This window comes from Salvia splendens, chromosome 11, assembly GCF_004379255.2.
Source record: "Salvia splendens isolate huo1 chromosome 11, SspV2, whole genome shotgun sequence".
NCBI lineage: Eukaryota > Viridiplantae > Streptophyta > Magnoliopsida > Lamiales > Lamiaceae > Salvia > Salvia splendens.
Window position 1 is genome coordinate 24,292,867 of NC_056042.1, and position 20,894 is coordinate 24,313,760.

General features: G+C 41.6%; 1 protein-coding gene and 1 pseudogene across 1 annotated transcript; one reads left to right on the plus strand and one right to left on the minus strand.

The window, feature by feature from the left end:
- The first annotated feature begins 12,168 nt into the window (after positions 1 to 12,168).
- On the plus strand, positions 12,169 to 14,206 carry LOC121755142 (protein terminal ear1 homolog). The gene is made up of 4 exons (XM_042150420.1): positions 12,169 to 12,612; positions 13,256 to 13,342; positions 13,479 to 13,641; positions 13,736 to 14,206. The coding sequence occupies exons 1-4, from the start codon at positions 12,212 to 12,214 to the stop codon at positions 13,886 to 13,888; spliced, it is 804 nt and encodes a 267-aa protein (XP_042006354.1). The 5' UTR covers positions 12,169 to 12,211; the 3' UTR covers positions 13,889 to 14,206.
- A 2,210-nt stretch (positions 14,207 to 16,416) lies between these two features.
- On the minus strand, positions 16,417 to 20,894 carry LOC121756529 (annotated as a pseudogene).

Sequence of the window (20,894 nt, forward strand, 5' to 3'; positions counted from 1 at the left end):
TGGAAGCAATATAATCTGCCCAAATGCATTCAAATGCATACAAGATCTATACAACAGGGGAAGGTAAGTGATACATTTAGGAGTAAAGGTCAAAATTGGTTCTAAATATACAGTCATAATAAGAATTTAGTCCAAAACATTCACTTTTTGAAAATCGACTCCTAAACATTTGAAATCGTTGTCGAAGTAGTTCTTTTTTCACGGAACCGTTAATTTCTGACGGTCAGCACCCAATTAACAATTTTTTTTTACTTAATTAGTATTAATAATGCATAATCATTTAATAAAATAAAATAAAATCAAAAAAATTCAAAATAGAGGCCTCTGTTCCAGAAATCTATGCCGCCGCCGGCGACACCTATATCGGCCCCTAAATCAGCTCGAGCACCCGCCACCTCAAGATCAGCAAGCCCCGAAAAGGGGAAACACATGAATATCACTATGGAACGTGGCGAGGAGATCACTGACTAATTCGAAGGACAAAAATTCAAATTGGTTTGGATTTGGAGAAAAGTCAAAACCTCCCACAAATTCCATTTCCTCGACTCGCCAAAATCAACCACAAACATCTCTACACGTAAGGCAGTACCACGGTAGAAATTTTAAGGGGAGAGAGATTGAATTGTTGAGCAGCGGCGGACAGTTAAGGTTCCATAAATTGATTAGAGAAAGTTATGAATTTGAGTAAGATTGACTGAGAAGGAGGGAGAGAAGAGAGGGCATTGATGGTGGAGCTGGGAGACGGAGAGAAGATGACAATGGGCTGGACCGAGGCAAGAGCAGCGGTGATGAGGTCATGGAGCAGCAATACTGCTCGACTGACAACGAGCAGGCAGAGACAACGGAAGCAAAAACATCTTCCGGCAACAGCGACGGTGTCGGCAGAGAGATAACATCGCCGGACAACCGAAAAAGAAAATTGAGAGAGAGAGATGAGGAGGACCGAATGGATGGGGGTTGATGGCGACAACAATGGTGGACGGCGACGATTTTGATCTTGGACAGCAACAATGAGGAGAAACACACGATGACGGCGAGTTGTGGAGGAGTGAGCGGAGAGAGAAAGACGCGACAGCGTTGAGCGTTGGAGAGAAGAAGAGAGATAGTCCGATTTAGGAAGAACGGATGAGAGATGGAAGAGATGGAAAAAAAAGAGAGAAAGAGTCGATTTTGAAATTTCTTAGCATTTTTAAAAAATTTTATTTATTTTTGTTTAATTAATTATGCATTAGTATATTAATTAAGTTAATTAATTACCACTTCGACAACGATTTCAAATGTCTAGGAACCGAGTTTCAAAAAGTGAATGTTTTGGACTAAATTCATATTCTGGCTCTATATTTATGAATAATTTTGACATTTACTCCACATTTAACTAACCTATGTTTTCTCAAACTCTGTATTCGTTATTTGACATGTGGTTGATTATCAATTACTACTAATTACTTCATTTGTGAACAAACAAATAAACAAGTTTTATCATATTGAGCCGTCCACCTAAATTATATTAAGTTTATAAATGAAAAATTAGATAAATTTTAACATTTTGCAACCTCCACCAAAAATAATCTAAGTCAAAAATATAAAATTTTAAACCAATACTTTAGGATGAGTCATTCACCCCTAATAATATTTTAATTATTTTTTTATTCTATCTCTCTCTTGTTTTTAACAATTATACATTTAAATATATATTCAATTAAAAATGTATAATTACACATTTTGTAGATGGAAGGGATTATTCCCTCCGTCCTATTTTAGGAGTTTCATTTGAGTCCGGTACGAGTTTTAAGAAATGTAAAGGAAAATTTGGTGAAAAAAGATATTGAATTGTGGGTTCTGCTTTCATATACAGAGTATTAGTTTTATAACAAAATGTGCATGAAAAAAAGTTAGGATAATATAAGACCTATTACCAATTATGAAGATTTTCATCTGAAACTCCAAAAATAAGACACATAAAAATGATAAATTGGGACTCCTAAAGTGAAGAAGGGGTATTATTTAATCAACCCACACATGTTTTCAAGGCATCTCGAGTGGCTTTCGCCCAGCAATAGCTCAGCCACAAACTCCTCCTGCCACATCATCAGCACTAAAAATCATCCTGCCACATCATCAGGACAAGCAAATAGCCCAGCAATAGCCTAGCCACATCACCCCTAATTATATACAACAAATAGTTGACAATCACATAAAATACAGAATTAAATGTACGACACAGATACGGGAAAATTCAATAATATTATTTAAATTAAAAAAAAGTACAATAAAAAATATATTAATTTAAAAAAAATTTACATAAAAAATACATTAATTTTAAAAAATATATATATATTATTTAAAAAAAACACGACCTCCGCCTCACTCCTCGTCTCCGTCGCCCCCCTCGCCACCGTCACCGTCACCGTCGCCGCCGCCTCCGTATCCGCCGGAACCCCCGGTGCCCACCGGTCTTCAAATCGTCACGCATGCTCACGAGCATTGCGTGAAGAAAACTCTTCTCCTCGGGGTCCGTCGCCGTCCGCCATTCGGCTAAGAGCATTAAGGCGCGCCCTATGGCGCGCCACGTCAGCAGTTTTATCCTCCTACCTCCCCACCTGCAGTGGGGCGCCCTAAGGTGCGCCCTATGGCGCGCCACATCATCATTTTATTGTTTTGTTTAATTAATTTAACTGTTTTCAAATAACAAGTAACGAGTAAATAAAAAACGGTCTAAATAACAAACAACGAAGTTTTAATAAAAAAAGTTACATCATTGAACTAATAAAAAAAACTAAGTCGGACCAATTCCCAACTTCCGACGCAGCTTATCGAGTAACGCCCGGAGATATTCGGCTTCGTCGGGGTCGGTACACTTCTTGAGGGCCCTGTGCGTCTGCAACATCGTCCTTGCCATCGACGTTGTTGCTAACGACTCAAACGCGGTGGCCGTCTGGGTCAGGAGCTCTACCGGGACCGGAGCTTGGGTTGCAGCGGTCGACGATGAGGTCGCGGTTGCCTTCCCCTTGGCCTTCGCAGCCTTGACGCCAGGAGGACGCCGGAAGGACACCGGTGTGCCGGAACTCCCTTCATCCACGTACGTCCGGTTGAGGTCAACCGGGTGGTTGCCGCTGCCGCTGCTCGTGTAATCACCAGCTTCAGTGGTCTTTGTCCTCTTCGGCGCACCAGTGTGCAGAATTCCACCTTGGAACTTCTGTTTGTCCCTCAAGAGCGCTCAGATGGTCTCGTGCTTGAAGTCACCGTACATCGACCGGTACGACAACAGCGCTTTAGCGCGCACGTCGCTCGCGCTCTCGCCGCTCCCCTGTGACCGCGTGAACTTCTCGAACTCCGCCGCGTACAAGTTCACTTGCTTCTTGACTTGATCCCAGTGCTTGCGGAGTTGCTCACGCTTGCGCTTGTACGCGGTCGACGGCTTCACCGAATTGTAGAGGTCCGCGATGCGTTCCCAGTACGCGATCTGTCGTTGGTTGTTCGCGAATATCGGATCTTCCGATATATCTACCCAACACCGGGCCAAGGTGAGAGTTTTCGTCGTTGTATTTCGTACGGCCGGGGGCGTACTCATCGCAATCACCGGGAGGCGGCAACTTCTGCGCCCGCTGCCGGTTCCGCTTCTTCTGGCTGGGGCGGAAGCGGTCGCGGCGGGGTCGGGATCGGCCGCTGCGGTTGGGCGGTGCGGAGACGGCTCCATGTCAGACAACCCATACGATTCCGTACTGAAATCGGGATCGTAATGGGCGTTGGTGTCGAACGAACGATAATCGTCGGGTTCTGTACCCGGCCAATGCGCCCTGCGCTAAACGTAGGACTATTGGGGCTTGAATCCATTTCGTAGTAATTATGTAATCGTAAGTTTCGAAAATGAAATCGAGTGAAATGAAATGTTACAAATGAACGGTATTTATAAAAAAATGAAACCGCGTGGCGCGGACGATGGCCATCGTCCGCGGCGGCCATCGCAATGGGGCGGACGATGGCGCGGACGAAGGTCATCGTCCGCGCTATCCTCCGCGACCGAAGTATAGGGCGAGACTATCGTCCGCGCCCTATGGCGCGCACCCGCAATGGGTGTGGACGATGGATGGCGCGGACGATGCGCGCCATCGGGCGTGCCATCGTCCGCCCATTGCGGATGCCCTAACGTCTTGGCCATCTGAGTGCGCGTTTGTTGACGCGCGAAGAATTTGAGATCCTTTGTCGACTGGCCAAGGGGGGATGCTGACTGTACCTCCTGGGACCCCCCGGGGCCCCCCTCGCCTCCCGTTGCGCCCGCCTTTGACCAACCAGGCGAGTTCGGCGAGCGAACGATGGCGGGGACGGGAGCTTCTGAGCACCCTCGGGGAGGTCATGTGAACCACCGCTGTTGCCGCTGTAATCACCGGTATAGTTCAGTCTTTGCTTCTTCGGCCAGCCAGCGTCGACACCTGCCCGGAACTTCTCGGAGTCGTTCAGCACCTCATAGCAGTTCCAGTAGGTGAACTCCTTATACAACCCGGGCTGGGGGAAGGCTTTCTCCGCTATCCTCCTGCAGTCATCCTCCGTTTGGCCACTACTCTGCATGCGGAGGGCGTTAGCGTACAAGCCCGAAAATCGGGAGACCCTTGCCCTAATTCGGTCCCACGCCTTCCGGCACTCCTCCCCGGTGCGCGGCCTCATCTCCGGGAAAAATCTCATCTAGGCTGCAGCAATTTTGGCCCACATGTTGACGATCTTCTGATTGTTCGAAGTCAGAGGATCATCACAGACACTAACCCACACCTTGGAAAGCGCGACATTCTTCGCGTCCGTCCACTTTCTCCACACCGAGGGGTCATCCTCAACCGGCTGCGACGACTGGCCGACCCTCTTGTCCTTCCCCTTGCCCTTCTTCTTTGCGGGGCCCCGACCCCGCCCTACTCCCCCCGTTTGAACGGGAGTTTCCGGAACACCGAGAAGATCAAACCCCAACTCCTCTAAGGAGAAAGTCTCATTTTGCGTGAACTGAGCCTCCGTTGGGGTCGACGTGTGTGAAGAATCAGTCGAAAAATCAAAACTGGGCCGATAGACGTTCCTCCCCCCCCCCCGCGTCCCCGGTATCCCTCCCGGCATCATCTGCATCCCGGGACCCCACCCCGGCATCATCTGCATCCCGGGTGGACAGCGGGCAAACCCCCCGGCATACTCCCCCGGGTGCCATCCCGGGCATCATCTGCTGCCACGGGTACATGTTGTAGTACCCGGGCATCGGACCCCATCCGCCTCTCACGGGTACCGGGGGAGTTTGAGATCCGCTCGTCACTAGAGTACCTTCGTTGTTGTTCTCCATTTTGCGTTATTGATCTTGTACAGAAATTAAGATAGAGAGAGTACTCGTTAAAACAAGTGGTGTGAATGAAAATGACATGCAAATCGGGTATATATAGTGTTTCGAAAATAAAAAAAAAAAAATTCGCTCGCCGAACGCTCGCCGGTCCTGAGCCTGCAATGGCGGCGAGCGCTCGCGAATCGGCCAGCGCTAGCTGATTTTTTCACCGAAAAGGCGCTCGCCGGTTCCAATGGTTCGGCGAGCGGACCGGCGAGCACCGGAAATCGGCTAGCCGGCCCGCTCTCCGCCATTGGAGATGCTCTCGTGCGTCGTGCCACGTTAACTATGCCACGTTAATTATTTCTAAAATAACCAACACAATTATCCCATATTATAAAAAAAGACAGCTTTTTTTAAACAAAGACAATTATTTCTAATGATTTCTGTTTTTGAAAATGAGTAATAGTAGTAGGTTATAAATTAGAGATAGGCTATTAGGCTGTTGGAAATTGAAAAAGACTGACTTAACTTTCTTCTCATCCTTTACTAGGTACTCCGTCCATACCATGTTAAATACTCCCTCCGTCCTCTAATAGGAGTCGTTGTTTGACCGGGCACTAGTTTTAAGAAATATAGAGAAAAGTTGGTTGAAAAAGTTGGTGGAATGTGGGACCCACTTTTTTATATTGGTTTTATAATAAAATGTGAGTAGAGTGAGTTAGTGGAATGTGGGGCCTACTACCATTTATGGTAAAAATGAAGAGTGACTCTTAATGGGGGACGGCCCAAAATGAAAATTAGCGACTCTTATTCGGGGACGGAGGGAGTATTTGTTTTTCTATTTTGGGAAGTTTTCAAGTTAATTGAGTTATTTCTATTTTTGACAAAAAGTGATTCTTCCTTTTACTTTATTATCTCTTCATCTCTTTTACTTTATTCTTTCTAAATTTTTTCATCAACCATTTAATACACTATTCTTAAACTCCGTACTGGAAAAAAAATGCCTCTATTAAGAGCGTCCACTATGGAGTGGACGCGGCGGACGCCGCGAAGGGGGGCGGTGGGGGCGGTAGGCGCGGAGGTCATAGTGGGGGGTGTCCGCCGCGAGGGTGGACGCGGCTGGTGGGGGGGAGGGCGGCGGACGAGGCTTCGCCGCGAGTGGGGCGAGGACGCGGCGGTGGGGGTATAGGCGCGGCTATAGCCGCGGCTATTATAGTAGCGGATATCCGCCGCGGCGGTTGCATGCGATTTTTAATTTTTTTTTTACACTTCAATTCACCTATAAATACACCCCACTCCATTTATTATTTTCACGCCATTCAAACACAACATCTATACAAATTTTAATTTTAATGTAGTGTGTGATTTTAATTTTAATTTAGTGTGTAATTCTAATTTTAATTTTAATTTGTATTTTATTTTTATTTTTATTTTTATTTTTAATTCATATAGTCGGCTTCTTCTAATCCACTAAGAGCCCGATAAATTTGTTCATAATTACTTGAAATATTACAAAATGAAAGTTGATTATAAAATTTGGGGGCTATTGGAGGTGTCCACTATAGTGACGGACATAAAATTTTAGGGCTATGGACAATAAAATTGGGGCTATGGATAAAAACTGGGACGAGGCTATTGGGCGTGTCCGCTTATAGAGCATCTCCAGTGGGCGGACATCCCACTCGGACATCCACTAGGACATCCCAAAAACACCTCCTGCCACGTCACTAGGACATCCCACCCCACTGCCACATCACTAGGACATCCCATGCATATCCGCCCTTCCCATCGCCCTTCCCACTAGGACATCCCGCAATAAAAAAAATCATAAATTCACAAATAAAACAATTTACGTTTACGGAAATAAAATTTGACCGAGAATACGAACGGGAAAAATTAACAACTTTATCGGAAAAAACATACATGATTCGAAAAAAAAAATTACACACTAATAAAAAAAAATTCATACATTATCACGTCAACCCCTCCGAGTCCAAACCTCTTCGATAATATCCTGCTGAAGTCGAATATGGGCATCTGTTTGCCGCATGTCGGCAAATGCACGCAGCCGCTCGACCTCTCCATGAGGTACCCCCATATTCACATTCGCGGTGGCCACGCCGTGACTTGGACCTGCACCCGTATCATCTTCATTGGTCCACTGAGTCAGTTCCGCAGCTTCATTTTCGACAATCATGTTGTGCATTATGATACATGCGTACATGACATCGCCGATGTTGGGAATATACCACTGCCGTGCAGGACCCTTCACTACCGCCCACCGACTCTGGAGCACACCAAATGCCCGCTCCACATCCTTGCGCGCTGCTTCCTGACGGCTCGCAAAGTATGTCTTCTTTTGTCCGGTCGCATGCTTGATTGACTTCACAAAGACAGGCCAGTTTGGGTATATCCCATCTGCCAAATAGTACCCCATATTATGCTGGTTGCCGTTGGCGACGAAACTGATGGCGGGACCAACGCCATTGCACTGATCGTTGAACAGGGGCGACGATTGGAGAACGTTGATGTCGTTGTTGGACCCGGCGACTCCAAAATAAGCATGCCATATCCACAACCGGTAGTCAGCTACAGCTTCAAGGATCATCGTGGGATGCTTGGCTTTGAAGCCGGTAGTGTACATCCCCTTCCAGGCGGCGGGGCAGTTCTTCCACTCCCAGTGCATACAATCTATGCTGCCCAACATCCCAGGGAACCCGTGCACCGACCCATGCATATCTATCAGCATCTGGCAGTCTTCGGGGCTCGGACTCCGAAGATACCGCTCCCCGAATATCGCTCTCACGCCCGCGCAAAAATTTTGCAGACACTCGACTGCTGTCGACTCGCCAATGTGGAGGTACTCGTCGAACATGTCGGCCGCGCCTCCATACGCCAGTTGTCTGATTGCGACAGTGCACTTCTGCAAGGGCGTGAGTCCGGGTTTGCCAGCTGCATCCTCTCTGATCCTAAAAAACAGGTATCTACTCTCTAAAGCACCCACGATGTGCAGAAACAGCGGACGATGCATCCTAAAGCGTCGCCGGAATAAGGCTTCCCCAAAACGCGGTTGCGGAGCGAAGTAGTCCGCATACAACCGAATATGTGCAGCAATGTGGTCACGGGGTACTTGAGTTCGACGATGGATCGGCCGAGGTACCGCCGCCTGCTGCCGCCGCTGCAACCTCTGTTGTAGCAGCCTCTGTATAGCACCTGAAACAGCGACCTCCAACTCATTCTCGCTATCACTTTCACTAGACATTCTAGATATACTTGAGATTATAGATGTAGAGAGAGAAACTTGTTATTAACGCAAGTGGTGCGAATGAAATAAAATTCAACGAGCCGTATATATAGAGTTTCAAAAAAAAAAAAAAAAAAAACGGGACGTCCGACCGGACGTCCGAGTTGAAGCCACAGTGGCGGACGTCCGCCCGCCCGTCGCCGGGATGTCCGAGGACACCCGACGTCCTCACGGGACGTCCGTATCCGACCTCCGACCTCCCAACGGCGGACGTCCCGTCGCCCTTCCCGGTGTCCGACCGGACGTCCTACCGGAGGGGCGCCATAGGAGATGCTCATAGTGGACACCCTAATAAGGAACGGACATGGGTATTATCCACTTCCACTGCAATCCCTAATTCATCCTTTTCAAATTTTACTAACCAATTAAAGATATTGATGTGACATGATAAAATTAGATTCTGAACGTAGCTTATTTCCAGATTCTTAATGTTGATGTTCTAACAAATAAGTACATACTTATTCAAGATTAAATGTGTGTCTGATTAAATAAATTAGATGGGGTTTGATAAACTGAGTGATGCTAAATGGCCGGCCATAATATTAAAAAATTATTAAAATTTTGTGTACTTAATGCTAAATCGGTGTAATTTATGCATTCAGAGAGTTACAATTTTTTAAAGACTAATATACCCTTAAATATTAAATACTTATGTAGTAGTAGAATATAATATATTTGTATCTTCAAATATAAATGGTACTCGTATATTTGTATCCAACCAATACTACGAAAATTTGGACTTCAAATTTCATTCTTCATTTTTGACTTGATTGGAAAATCAATAGATCCAACTCTAAGGCATGATGAAAAAAATGTATTTTTTCCTAGTTATTTCCTAATGCCTACATTTAGAAAACATTGAACCATATAGTTTAATTACGTAATTTAATTATTTTGAAAATTATAACTATACTATTTAATTATTATAAAATTGTTTAGTAATCAAACATGCACTTATTTGTAATCAAACATATATTTTATTAATTCAAAGTGGGGCGCCGAAGAGAACCAAAGTTTCCGCCGCTGGAAACTACTCTTCGAGCGAAGGAGGTCCGACGATCGACCTCAACGTGACGGACGACGATGTCTTCTTCTCATCCCCTAGCACTCAAAGCCGTCCGATGGGAACAAAGACGGCAAAGAGGAAATCGAAGGGAAGGCAATTGCGAGCTACTCCGCTATGCCGCTACCGCCGCCCAATCAATCTTTGGATAAGATCTCCGACTCTATGTCGGAGATGAGTATTACCTGACGGATGAGCCAGTTGACGGAGTTGACATCGAGGGATACCTCGACAATATTGGAGTTCGATCTCGAGTTTCACCATGAAATGATCGCCTACCTTCGCGCACAAATGAAGAAGTAGTAGTTTTATCATTTTTTTAAAAAAAATGTATGACTTGTATTTTCATTTTCTTGGATTTTTAATTTGCTTTGTCTAAGATTTGTAATTTTAATTTCTACTAAACAATGTATTTTCTCAGTTTGAATTATTCAACGTATTGCATTTACGAGTAAAATAGGTTGAAGTTATGAATAATGCAATTTATTAGTTGTGGCCCGGGTTGGGGCTTGCAGGATTATAGCAGTTGTAGCATGAGATTCAAATTTGGGGAATGATGACGTGGAGAGGAATTGGAGCCTTAGTCCGGGTCCGTGTTAAGGATGCTATGGCCACGTAGCTTTACTTTTCGTAGATTGTGCCGTAAAGGCTGTTGTACATTACGCATGGAAAGTGGGAGGTTTTGGCCGCCAAAGATCAAATCAAAATTTGTCACATCGCTCGCATTTAATGAAGGCCATCATTTGATTTGATTGTAATCCCAACATTTATCTTTCTGGATTTTTGTACTGTTCTCTCCATCACGTTTTGGTTGATCCATCTCATTAAAACTATGATATCCTTACGCAAATTATTTATGATTTATAGTAATTAAATACGTTACAGACAATTTTAAATGACTATATAAACATTTATAATTGAGTTTATACTCGACAATAGAAATTAAAAGAAAAAGAGAAAATAAATGATTGGATTGTTATTAACAGAGAATTAATCCACCTAATTATATTAGAAAAAATCATTTATTAAAGAATGAAAATAAATAAAACTTTATGGGTGGATAACAGGACAATACATAACTTTTTTTTATGAGACGAGGTATTTTATAGCCATTCTTAATTTTTAAAATGGAAATAAGAATAAACAATTATTTTCTCTCTATTTATTATACTTTGTAGTATAACCAGTTAATTGTGATATTAGAATGCTCTTGTCGTAACTCGGTTCTGACAAATTTTCTAAAAATGCTCATCAGAAAATTGGTTTTGATTTAGTCACGGCAATCTTGCTAGAAATTGGTTAAAGTTGAGTCGTGGTAATTCGCTACAAAAATTGATCACAGTGGTCTCCCCAAAATATTAGTCACATTAGCCTCGGCAGGAATTACAGTAAAACGAATAGAGACTGCTATTTATTGATGGACTAAAATAAAAAAATAAAACGGAAGTAGTATAATTTAAACATCATTAGTTACTTATGTAACACCAAAATATAAGTATTCGACCAATGTGAAAAATATGAAATGCATGTAACGGTTTTAATGGTTTTTGCCTTAATCATGTTTATGTGATATTGGCTTTTGTGTCTTTGGAGCCATTTCGAAAATGACTTTAAAACTACTTTAATTGATCAATATCCAACAAACTCAAATGACCTAATTATATATACAAACTATAAAATTTAAAATTATTCTAACTAATAAAGACTGAAAATGAAATTTAAGAATAATAGATTGATTTATGATGAGTTATGTTTAATTATCTCTTTTATTTTGGTGTTATGTGTTTTGAAGGTGAATTACCACATAACACCAAAATTGATCACAGTGGTCTCCCCAAGTGCATTTTTTTAATTTTAAAAATTCTTGAAATTCATTTTTCACTAGTAATATTTTAATACTTTTTTATTTCTTTTTTATTTTATTAATTAAGCAGATATTAAACTTATGCCCAAGTAAAAATATATTATATTCTTATAGGATAGATGAAATATATTTTACCTATATTACTTTTAAAGTCTAATTTAAATTATTAAAATTGAGGAAAATAAGACTAGTTCGTATTAGGACAACATAGTTTTACACTAATTTTATTTGAATAGTTTTACACTAATTTTATTTGAAAAACAGTCATATTTTCAAATCTAATATATTCATCAAAATAAATTTTTTTATCTATTTAAGGCTAGTTTCTCTTATTAATGATATTTTAACTAACTTTTTTATTAATTTTGTACAGTGTAAGTCATTCGTTTTCTTACTCGAAACAGTGTAAAAATAAATAACAAAATATTGTGATCTTTTACCAAAAATAATCGTGTGAATTTGTCTTGTTTGATGGAAATATTTTTATTGTCTATCACCTCCTTCACTTAATTATTTACTACTCCATTCTTTATTCTCCATTCTTTATTCCTTGGGACAACTAAAAATCAATTCTATTTCATCCCAATCTCTCTCTATATATTCGACCAACGATGATCACTACCACCATCAACAAAACTCAAACCCTTGTCATCACATCCAATTTTGAGATTCTCTAACATCATAATCATCATGTGCTTCAAATCTTGCAAGAGTTCTCCACCGTTGAGACCTACACCACCACTAAACCCTAAAGCTCAAGAATGGCGCCCAAATAGACTCAACCATATCCCCTCTCCTCCTCACAAACTGCTATGGCATATTCCTCCTCACTGCTATCAATACCATCCCATGCCTTACCTTCAACGCACATTGCCTCACTTCATCTACCACTCCTTTCCGCCGCCCATCCCCTTTTGCGGCCAGGGGAGGAATGCTTCTGAGAAATTGGATTGCTCCATGGTTAAACAAGCCTTCAAATCAGGTGTATCTAAGCCAGCCAGGAACAAAGAGGCTTCTCTTCTCACTCATCACGTTTCATCATCCTCATCAAGAACCACTGTTATGGTGCGAAACATTCCTAATCAGTTAAGGTATATTTCTCCTCATTTTTATTTATCTCAATTTTCACTTTCTATAAATTTGTCACTTTAGTCAATAGCTGCAACCCTAGTATCAGTAAGTTTAAACATTATTTTTTCCGACACCTACAAATTGCTTTCCTGGAACGATTCTGGGATTTTAGGACAAAGAGTTCTAGTAAAATTGTAATGACATAAATGCTAATTTGGCTTTATTTCTACCATAATGCACTATTTTACTGTTTGAGGAAAATTCTGTTTCACTGGAATAAAAATAAATTAAAAGGGTGAATTTTTCCTTTTTTTGGTAATACCGATGATGGTTAATGGTAGCCGCTTAATCTCCAATCTCATAAATATTCTGTTTCAAATGTCATTTATTATCATAAGAAATGATTACTACTAGCATTTTAGGAGATCGAGACTCTTCATTTCCAATTCTATGCCACCTGTTATATATGTCATGCACCGTGTGAATTTTAATTATGTGACGCAAGTGATTTAATGCAGGTTTTCCTAGCTTGTAGGTGCTCATTATTTAGAAGATGAATTTACTCTTCAGGATCAGTGTCTTTGAAATCAAATTTTAAATTCCATATCAACTAAGAATAATTTTATAATTTGGTGATTTTTCATGATTGTGTAAATGTGTTAGGAGGGAGTTCATGCTCGAGTTTCTGGATAGCTACTGCACCCCACACTCTTTGGAGTATGATTTCATGTATCTCCCAATGGATTTTAGGTAACCTGTTTTTTTAATTGCTGCTATAAATCACTATTATTGTTTTATTTTGCAATTATGATGGAAATATTCCACTTTAAATAATGTTGTCATGATTTGGACTCCAATTTTCTCATAATTAAATTGGAATTGATAGGAGTAAGGACAATCTTGGGTATGCGTTCGTGAACTTCACAAAGGGTGGAGATGCTTTGAAGTTCAAGAAAATAGTTCAGGGTTACAAATGGGGACCTTTGAAAACGGACAAGGGTATCTTCACTTCTAGGAAAACTTGTGCCATAACATGGGCAAGAATTCAGGTACAATTAATAAGTGTACATTAATTAATTTTAATTATAGTTACTTATCTGCAGTTTGATACACAATTAATTGAAGTACCATATGATTTTGTAGGGCAAAGAGAGGCTGGTGAAAAGGTTCGAGAGCTCCACCTTTGCTTGCGACAATCTCGAATTCTTGCCTGTGGTGTTCGATCCACCGCGTGGTGGATCCATCGCTACTTCTCCGGTGGTCGTCGGTAGACTGATCAACCAAGTGATGAGTTAATTAGTGTTTCTTACTAATTAGTAGAGTGTCTCCCTCATGATGAGGTTTAGGTAATGTAGGTTGTTGTGTGTGGGTATGGAGTTTGCTTGTAGGAAAAATGTTGGGTGATTTGCTTGCGTAATGGTTGGGATATTTGTCCAGTGATTTGACAAGGCTGTGTTTTCGTAATCTCCCTCAAATTTTGAATTAATTTGTGGGGTGATACGGAAACATTGTTTTGTTTTATTTGCTGGAAATTGGAAATCTCCTGACCTTGTAATATTAGCAACCTACTGTTGTTTATGTGAATGCACTATGTGTTTGATCCTATAAAATTATAATGTGTTGTAGTCTTGGTATTATTTGTTTATGTTCTTGGTAAAACAATATTCGGTTCATTGCTATTCGATCTTCTATTAGGTTGTACTAACTTGTAATAATACCATTCTTATTCTTTTTGTCTGAAATATTAATAAATTAAAAAGTCCTGAATTTATTCATGTATTGTTTTAAAAGTGTATTCGCAGTAGTACTTGGTGCGGGAGTGTTGCGGGTCATGGGTGGATCCACTGTATGGTTTGATACCAAATTAAATATTTTGATGGTATATACTTATTTTTAATTCTATTAAAATTTTAAATTTCTTCTTATTAATTTTGTAATTTTAGTACGTGAATAGGAAAACGTTAATATACAATCATAGTAATCATCACAAATTCCCTCCAAACAACAAAAAAGGCTCAAATTAAACGAAAAGGCTGAATTCACCACAGTATCAGAAAAAAGACACTTAAGTTGAGAGCATCAGAATGGCGTGGAATTCCCGGCAGAATTCTCCGCGGAATTCTCAAAAACACCTCCTGCAACGTCATACGGACTTCCTACTGCACTGCCACGTAATAAGGAATTCTCACTGCACAGTGACGGACATCTCGAAGGACTTCACACAATTAAAAAAATTCACAAATTCATAAATTAAACAATTTCCGAAAGTAAGAAATTTACGGAATTAAATAGTCGACACGAATACGGAGAAAATGCAACAACTTTATTTAAAAAAAACATACTTCATTATAAAACAAAAATACATAATTACTAAAAAAATTACATTATTAAAATAAAAACAGGCTTCTCACTCCTCGTATTCCCCGCCGCCGCCGCCACCCCCCTCGCCGTCACCGTCCGACATGTCTCTGAACCCCAAATCGCGCTGCATACTGTTGATCAGGGGTTTAAGCGACCGCTTGTAATGGGGGTCGGTCGATTGGCGCCATTCAACCATTGCACGTAACAAGGTTTCATGTGCCGCGATGCGGGCGAATGAGCGGTTCTCGGGATCGTTTTGGGCGGGTGCTGCCGATTGGGCCTCGGGGATCCGCTGGTGCTTCCCCTCGCCATCCGCGACGCGGACTTTTGCCCAACCGGGCGACGGCATTTTGAACTGGAGGTAGCTTTGGCTCTCCGCTGTGAGCCTTTCCCCCTGGCGGTTTGAACTGAAGGTAGCTTTGGCTAATGCGCCACCACATCCGGTCGATGTGCTGGTTCGCCCCGACGTAAGGATCCTCCACTATACTGATCCTCGCCTTCACCAGCGCGACGCACTCGTCCATGATCCAGACGGTCCTCCTGTTCCCGCTGGATCCCTTCCCCACCTCAGCGGCCCCCTCCTCACCACCGTACATTGGGACGCCCCGTCCCCTGCCCCTCCTTCGCCCTGGCCTCCCCCTGCTCACTGTCGCCGGTGGTGCGTCGGTGGGAGAATCCCAGATCGGAGAAAGCCCCAACTCCTCGAGTGAGAACGTGTCATTGCCAGTGAACTGAGTCTCGAGAGGAGAACTCGTCGGGTTGTCAGTCGACAGTAAATCCATATAGGGCCGATAGACGTTGTCCACCGGCGATTGGGGGACCCCCTGCCTACTCCCCCCCGCAGCGACATGCGATCCCTGCATCATCCCGGGCATCATCATCCCCGGCATTTGGGGCAACATTCCGGGCATCATTCCCGACACCAATGCTAGTACATGTTGTAGTACCCGGACATCATTCCCGATGGCATTTGAGATTGGGGTATCATCCCCGATATTCCAGCACTCCCCGGCATTCCGGCACTCCTGCCGACAGGAAAATAAGGCGCCGGTGACTCGCTAGTGGCGGGGGAATTGCTATCGTGGTGCTTCATTGTTCTTCGAAAGAAAGATATTTTTAGAGAGAGAGATACTCGTTAATACAAGTGGTGTGAATTAAATGAAGTTCAACGGGACGTATTTATAGAAATTAAAAAAAACCATTTAATGCAATAAACGAGAATTCTGCGCGGACGTCCGTGGGAGTCAACGCAATGGCGGACGTCCGAGCGGCGTCGCGAAGGAATTCCGCGTAAACGCTGCGGAACTGCGGTGTCCTCGGCGGAATTCCGTATCCGTGCATACCATGCACAATGACGGACATCCGCCGCGGAATTACGGCACGTCGGTCGGAATTCCCCCGGGACGGGCGCCATTGCTGATGCTATGAGAACAATATAGTCTTGTGATTTTGGGGTATTAAAATTGAAAATTGAAAATTGAAATGAGTTTATTAATGTCTGAAGCAGTACACGAGTACATCAAATGGTAGTTTTATGGCATCGTTAAATATTTCTAAAAATGGAAGCCATCCAGATTTGGGATGGACAAGTATGTACACCACTGAGCCTAACCAATAAAAAACACATACATCATTCATTACTCCTTAAATACAGAATCTCAGACCAACAAATTTCTTCACGTGCGCCGGTAGTCGGAATTGAACGCGAGTCCTCCTGGTATATCAACTCCCTCATCTGATCTTCCGTGAGAGCGTGTGCTGCTCAAAGTCGAAGCTGAAAGGGCTCAAACAAGTGGGCTCGTCACTGATGTCGTGGAGTGAGTTCAGGTACGGATGGGCTAATGCACCTTCAACTGGAAGCCACGGCGGATATTCACCACAAACAACAAGAAACAATTTGATTAAGGCAACATGGAGAGTGAAGCAAACAATTACTACTACTTTTAGGAAGTGTTTGATTTGGGCAATAGATTGGATAGAATCAAACAAACTCAAATTTTTTCAATCTATCTAACCTATCATCCAATGTAAACGTGCTCCCTTATACGATGATTAATACAGCTTCTAACCTGTGATCCATTGCCTAGGATCAAATGTCAGCATCTTCTCGACGAGATCAACAGCAAGGGGGTTCACCTGAGGGAATTTTTCGGTGAATGATTGTCGACGATAAGGAGGGAGTTGCCTGATGTATCGTTTTGCATTTTCATTCAGAAGACCTAACTCAGCCTCTGTTGGAGTACCAATCAGCTGCAAAGCAAGCAAGTAGTCACACTTAAGATGAGTAATTAGCTTGAAACGAATTTTAAGAATACGTCGTGACAGCAGTGATACAGCATCAATGGCGTGTAAGCCAGACATCAGTACAAATAAGTAAAATCCATCAATCTTCCCCCCCTGACGGAGCCTAACCCTGACATGGTTTTCAAAGAGTCGCAGTTCTAATTTCCAAGAGATATGATCCATAAGTGCATTCCAAAAGCACGGATAACTAATATATATATAGGTGATAATCAAATGCATTCATTCCAACAAAAGAGTAAGTATGGACGAGCAAATCCCCTTCAACGAAACCTAACATGTTACACGGCCACCTAATGTACCCACATTCATAGCAGATGAAAAATGCAACGACGATAGCAATAGACATGCAACACCAGGCTGACTGTTAATTGAACAAATTGATCTCGAAGAGTGACTACAGTTGAGAAAATTTTAATTAAAAAAGTAATGAGGCAAAGTTCTTCTGCAACATTATTTACAGAATCAACTCAATATATTCTTTATTTCAATGGAAGATGCAAAATCTAAGATGTATGTGCAGTTTCCAGAAGGCAAAAGAAAGATAGTCATACTTTCACATACAAATACTAAAAGGCAACCCCATGCTAGGGAATAGAATGACTCACAAATATAATCCACTGAACTAAATTTGACTTTATCTGAAATTAGATTTTAGATACACAAGAGAGATACCTCTATGAGCAGGCGTAACTGGTGCACATGATCTCTACCAGGGAACAATGGCTTCCAGTCCAACAATTCCATAAAAATGCATCCCACTGACCATATATCAATGGCTGCAGTGTAATCAGTTTCAGATGTGACGACATATTCAGTCATAAAATCAGTTTCAGATGTGACTCGTGCCAACCCAAAATCACATATCTTTAGGTCACAATTTGCATTCAAAAGAAGATTGCTTGGCTTTAAATCCCTGTGTAGAACATTTGCAGAATGTATGTACTTCAACCCACGGAGGATTTGATACAAAAAGTACTGCAAAAATGAAGATATGAGTTACTTTGCCATCAAATCTCTAACAATGAATGCATAAATTTCTTCCAAAAAACTAAGTGCCACCACAGACACAGGTCAGCCCCTAATTTTTCTTCAATCCTGATCCCTTAACCCTTACATGAAAACCACAACTACAACTTTGGTTTATATATAAGAATACGGAAACACCAACTTATTCACAGGCACAAGCACATACAACTATAGTACATAGTTGGGGAAGAGGGCGGGTAGGGGCGGGGAAGTTCTCCAAGTGGGTAATGGTCTAATAGAGAATCTTTCATCTTTCTTGTAAGTGCAGAAAGTTATGGCATGAAAGATGGCTATGAAAATATCGACCAACATAATAAAAGCTAGATAAAGTGAAAGGAAAGTGATCAACTTAAATTCCTACTCCTTCCGTCTACCATTTAAAGAGCCATTTTGAATCGACATGGGTGGGTTTTAATAAATTGTTTGATTTTGTGAAGAAAAATAAATGGAGAAAGTGAGTGGAATGTGAGACCCATTTAAAGTATTAGTTTTATATTGGATTGCGAGTGTAAAAAGTTGGTGGAATGTGAGGTCCGCATACTAAAAACGGAATAAAGTAAATGGCTATATAAATTGTTGACAACCCAAAATGGCAAAATAGTTATTTAAAAGATGGACAGAGGGAGTACTATTTATTAATCAACTTTAATCCCACTTGTGCCCCATTCACCCTGCTCGCCACAGCCACCTAGGAGCGATGGCAGCAGCGCCTCAAGCGCCCAGAGCCCCAAGCGCGATTTTAACAACACTGGGTGAAGTTAGAGTGCAATCGGTTGGGGAGGTCTCACGGACGAGGGATGCAATTTTGGAGAAACTTCATTTTCATTTAGAACTAGCACTACAGAGGATGGTTACGGAAGCTAACAAACATAGAAGTGACTTGCAGATTGACATGGGGGAGTTGGTCTATATTAATATTGTTAGGGGCGCGCCTGCTGTAGCCCCAAGGTGCTGAGGTGAGCAGGGTGCAAGGGGCGCAGCTGGGGCGATGGTGTGCGAAAGAAAGAAGATAGGCTCATATTTATTGTTATTTACATCTAATTAATGTGCCCTTTGATATTGTCAATAACAACCTAATTAACAGCCTTTGTCCAATTAAAAAAAAACCTTGCCTTTTGAAACTAAGGCTGCCTTTTAAACTATTAATATCGTTTGATATTAACTATTAAATGTACTCCCTCCGTTTCCTCATAGTTGTAATATAGCTAATTTAAATTGTTTGTGCGCATCATTATATTAGGTAAAAGGAATGATTCCAAGTTCCAACTTGAAGATACAGTAAATATACTACTAACAATTAGTAGTTCAGAAAAAAGTCATCTCATACTCCTACCTGTTCATCATTTTTGCAAAAGTAATCAAGGTAGTATTTAGTAACACTTTTATTTAAGATTGAACTTCCTTCTTTAAAACTAAGGAATAGAGAGTATAGTACTGATTTTAATCTCTAGCTACAACAGTAACAGAAAAAACTATTAAGCTGTACAATATATATTGATAAATCCTATCCAGAAAGAAGACAATAGGGTGAAAGAGTAACTAAAAAGGGCCAGTCTTTCTTAAAAAGGACACTAAAGCTTGACTGTATCTCTTATCATGAATCAAAAGAAAAGCCAAGAACTTATGATGGACAAATAAAGTTCATACAAGACTTGTTCTATTCAGCTAATCAGCCATCCGTGTCACACTCGTTCACACTTACATTTATGGTTCGTATTCCAATTTTTCCACACATTAAAAGGAAAACTTGTTAGCTTATACTCACCACAGGTCCATAGCCATTAATTGGGAAGGTTAGGCATAATTACTGAACAAAAGTTAGAAGGAAAGATGTTCCTTTCTGGAAACAAAAAAAGCAAGCTTTCACTATTTTCAACAATAATCATCTTCATTTGGAAATTATTTTTCAGCTATTACTAAAACTCATACATCAAACAGTAGCAGAACCACCCAAATCAAGATCGAAGAAGCAAAATGCACAGCCAGCAATAGTTAGAAAACAAATAAAAGTCATAGAAAAGGAAAACTTACATTCAATTGAAGCTCCCGGCTCCCAAAGAAAAAGTAAACAAAAAAAACACACTAACATTTTCATGATCCATGTGACGCAAAAGCTTGATTTCACGCAGAGTCCTCTTCGCATCGATTTTATTATCAAAAGCATTAGCTATCTTATTAATAGCCACGTGCTCACTCGTCTCCGAATTCACAGCCGAGCTACAAAAAAAAAAAGAAAAATCATAAAAATCAATCTCAGCTACAACGTAAACACGGAAGAAATAGAGGATTTTCGGTTACCAAGCGATGCCGTATGCGCCCTTTCCTATGGGCATGATTGGGGGTTTGTATCTGGAGGTGACCTCGAATACGTTGCCGAAGATGTTGTACTGGATGAAGCGACCGCCGCAGGTATTTGATCTGCCGGTGGCGCCGGCTGTTGCTGCGGCTCCGCCTCCAACATCTCGTCGTCGGCCGGCCGATCCCCGCCCACCATTGTCAGTTATAGAAACAAAAAGATGGTATACTAAAAAATGAGAAACAACAAAATGTATGTATATTTATTTATCATTAATTTTGTTTAATTAGAAAGAACAAATTATTACGGGTTTTT

Bases quoted from the DNA above. Each gene is read 5' to 3' on its own strand.
- LOC121755142 (XM_042150420.1), top strand. From the start codon at position 12,212: ATGTGCTTCAAATCTTGCAAGAGTTCTCCACCGTTGAGACCTACACCA. The intron at 13,343-13,478 runs GTAACCTGTTTT...TGGAATTGATAG, and splicing joins TATCTCCCAATGGATTTTAG to GAGTAAGGACAATCTTGGGT. The intron at 13,642-13,735 runs GTACAATTAATA...ATGATTTTGTAG, and splicing joins TAACATGGGCAAGAATTCAG to GGCAAAGAGAGGCTGGTGAA.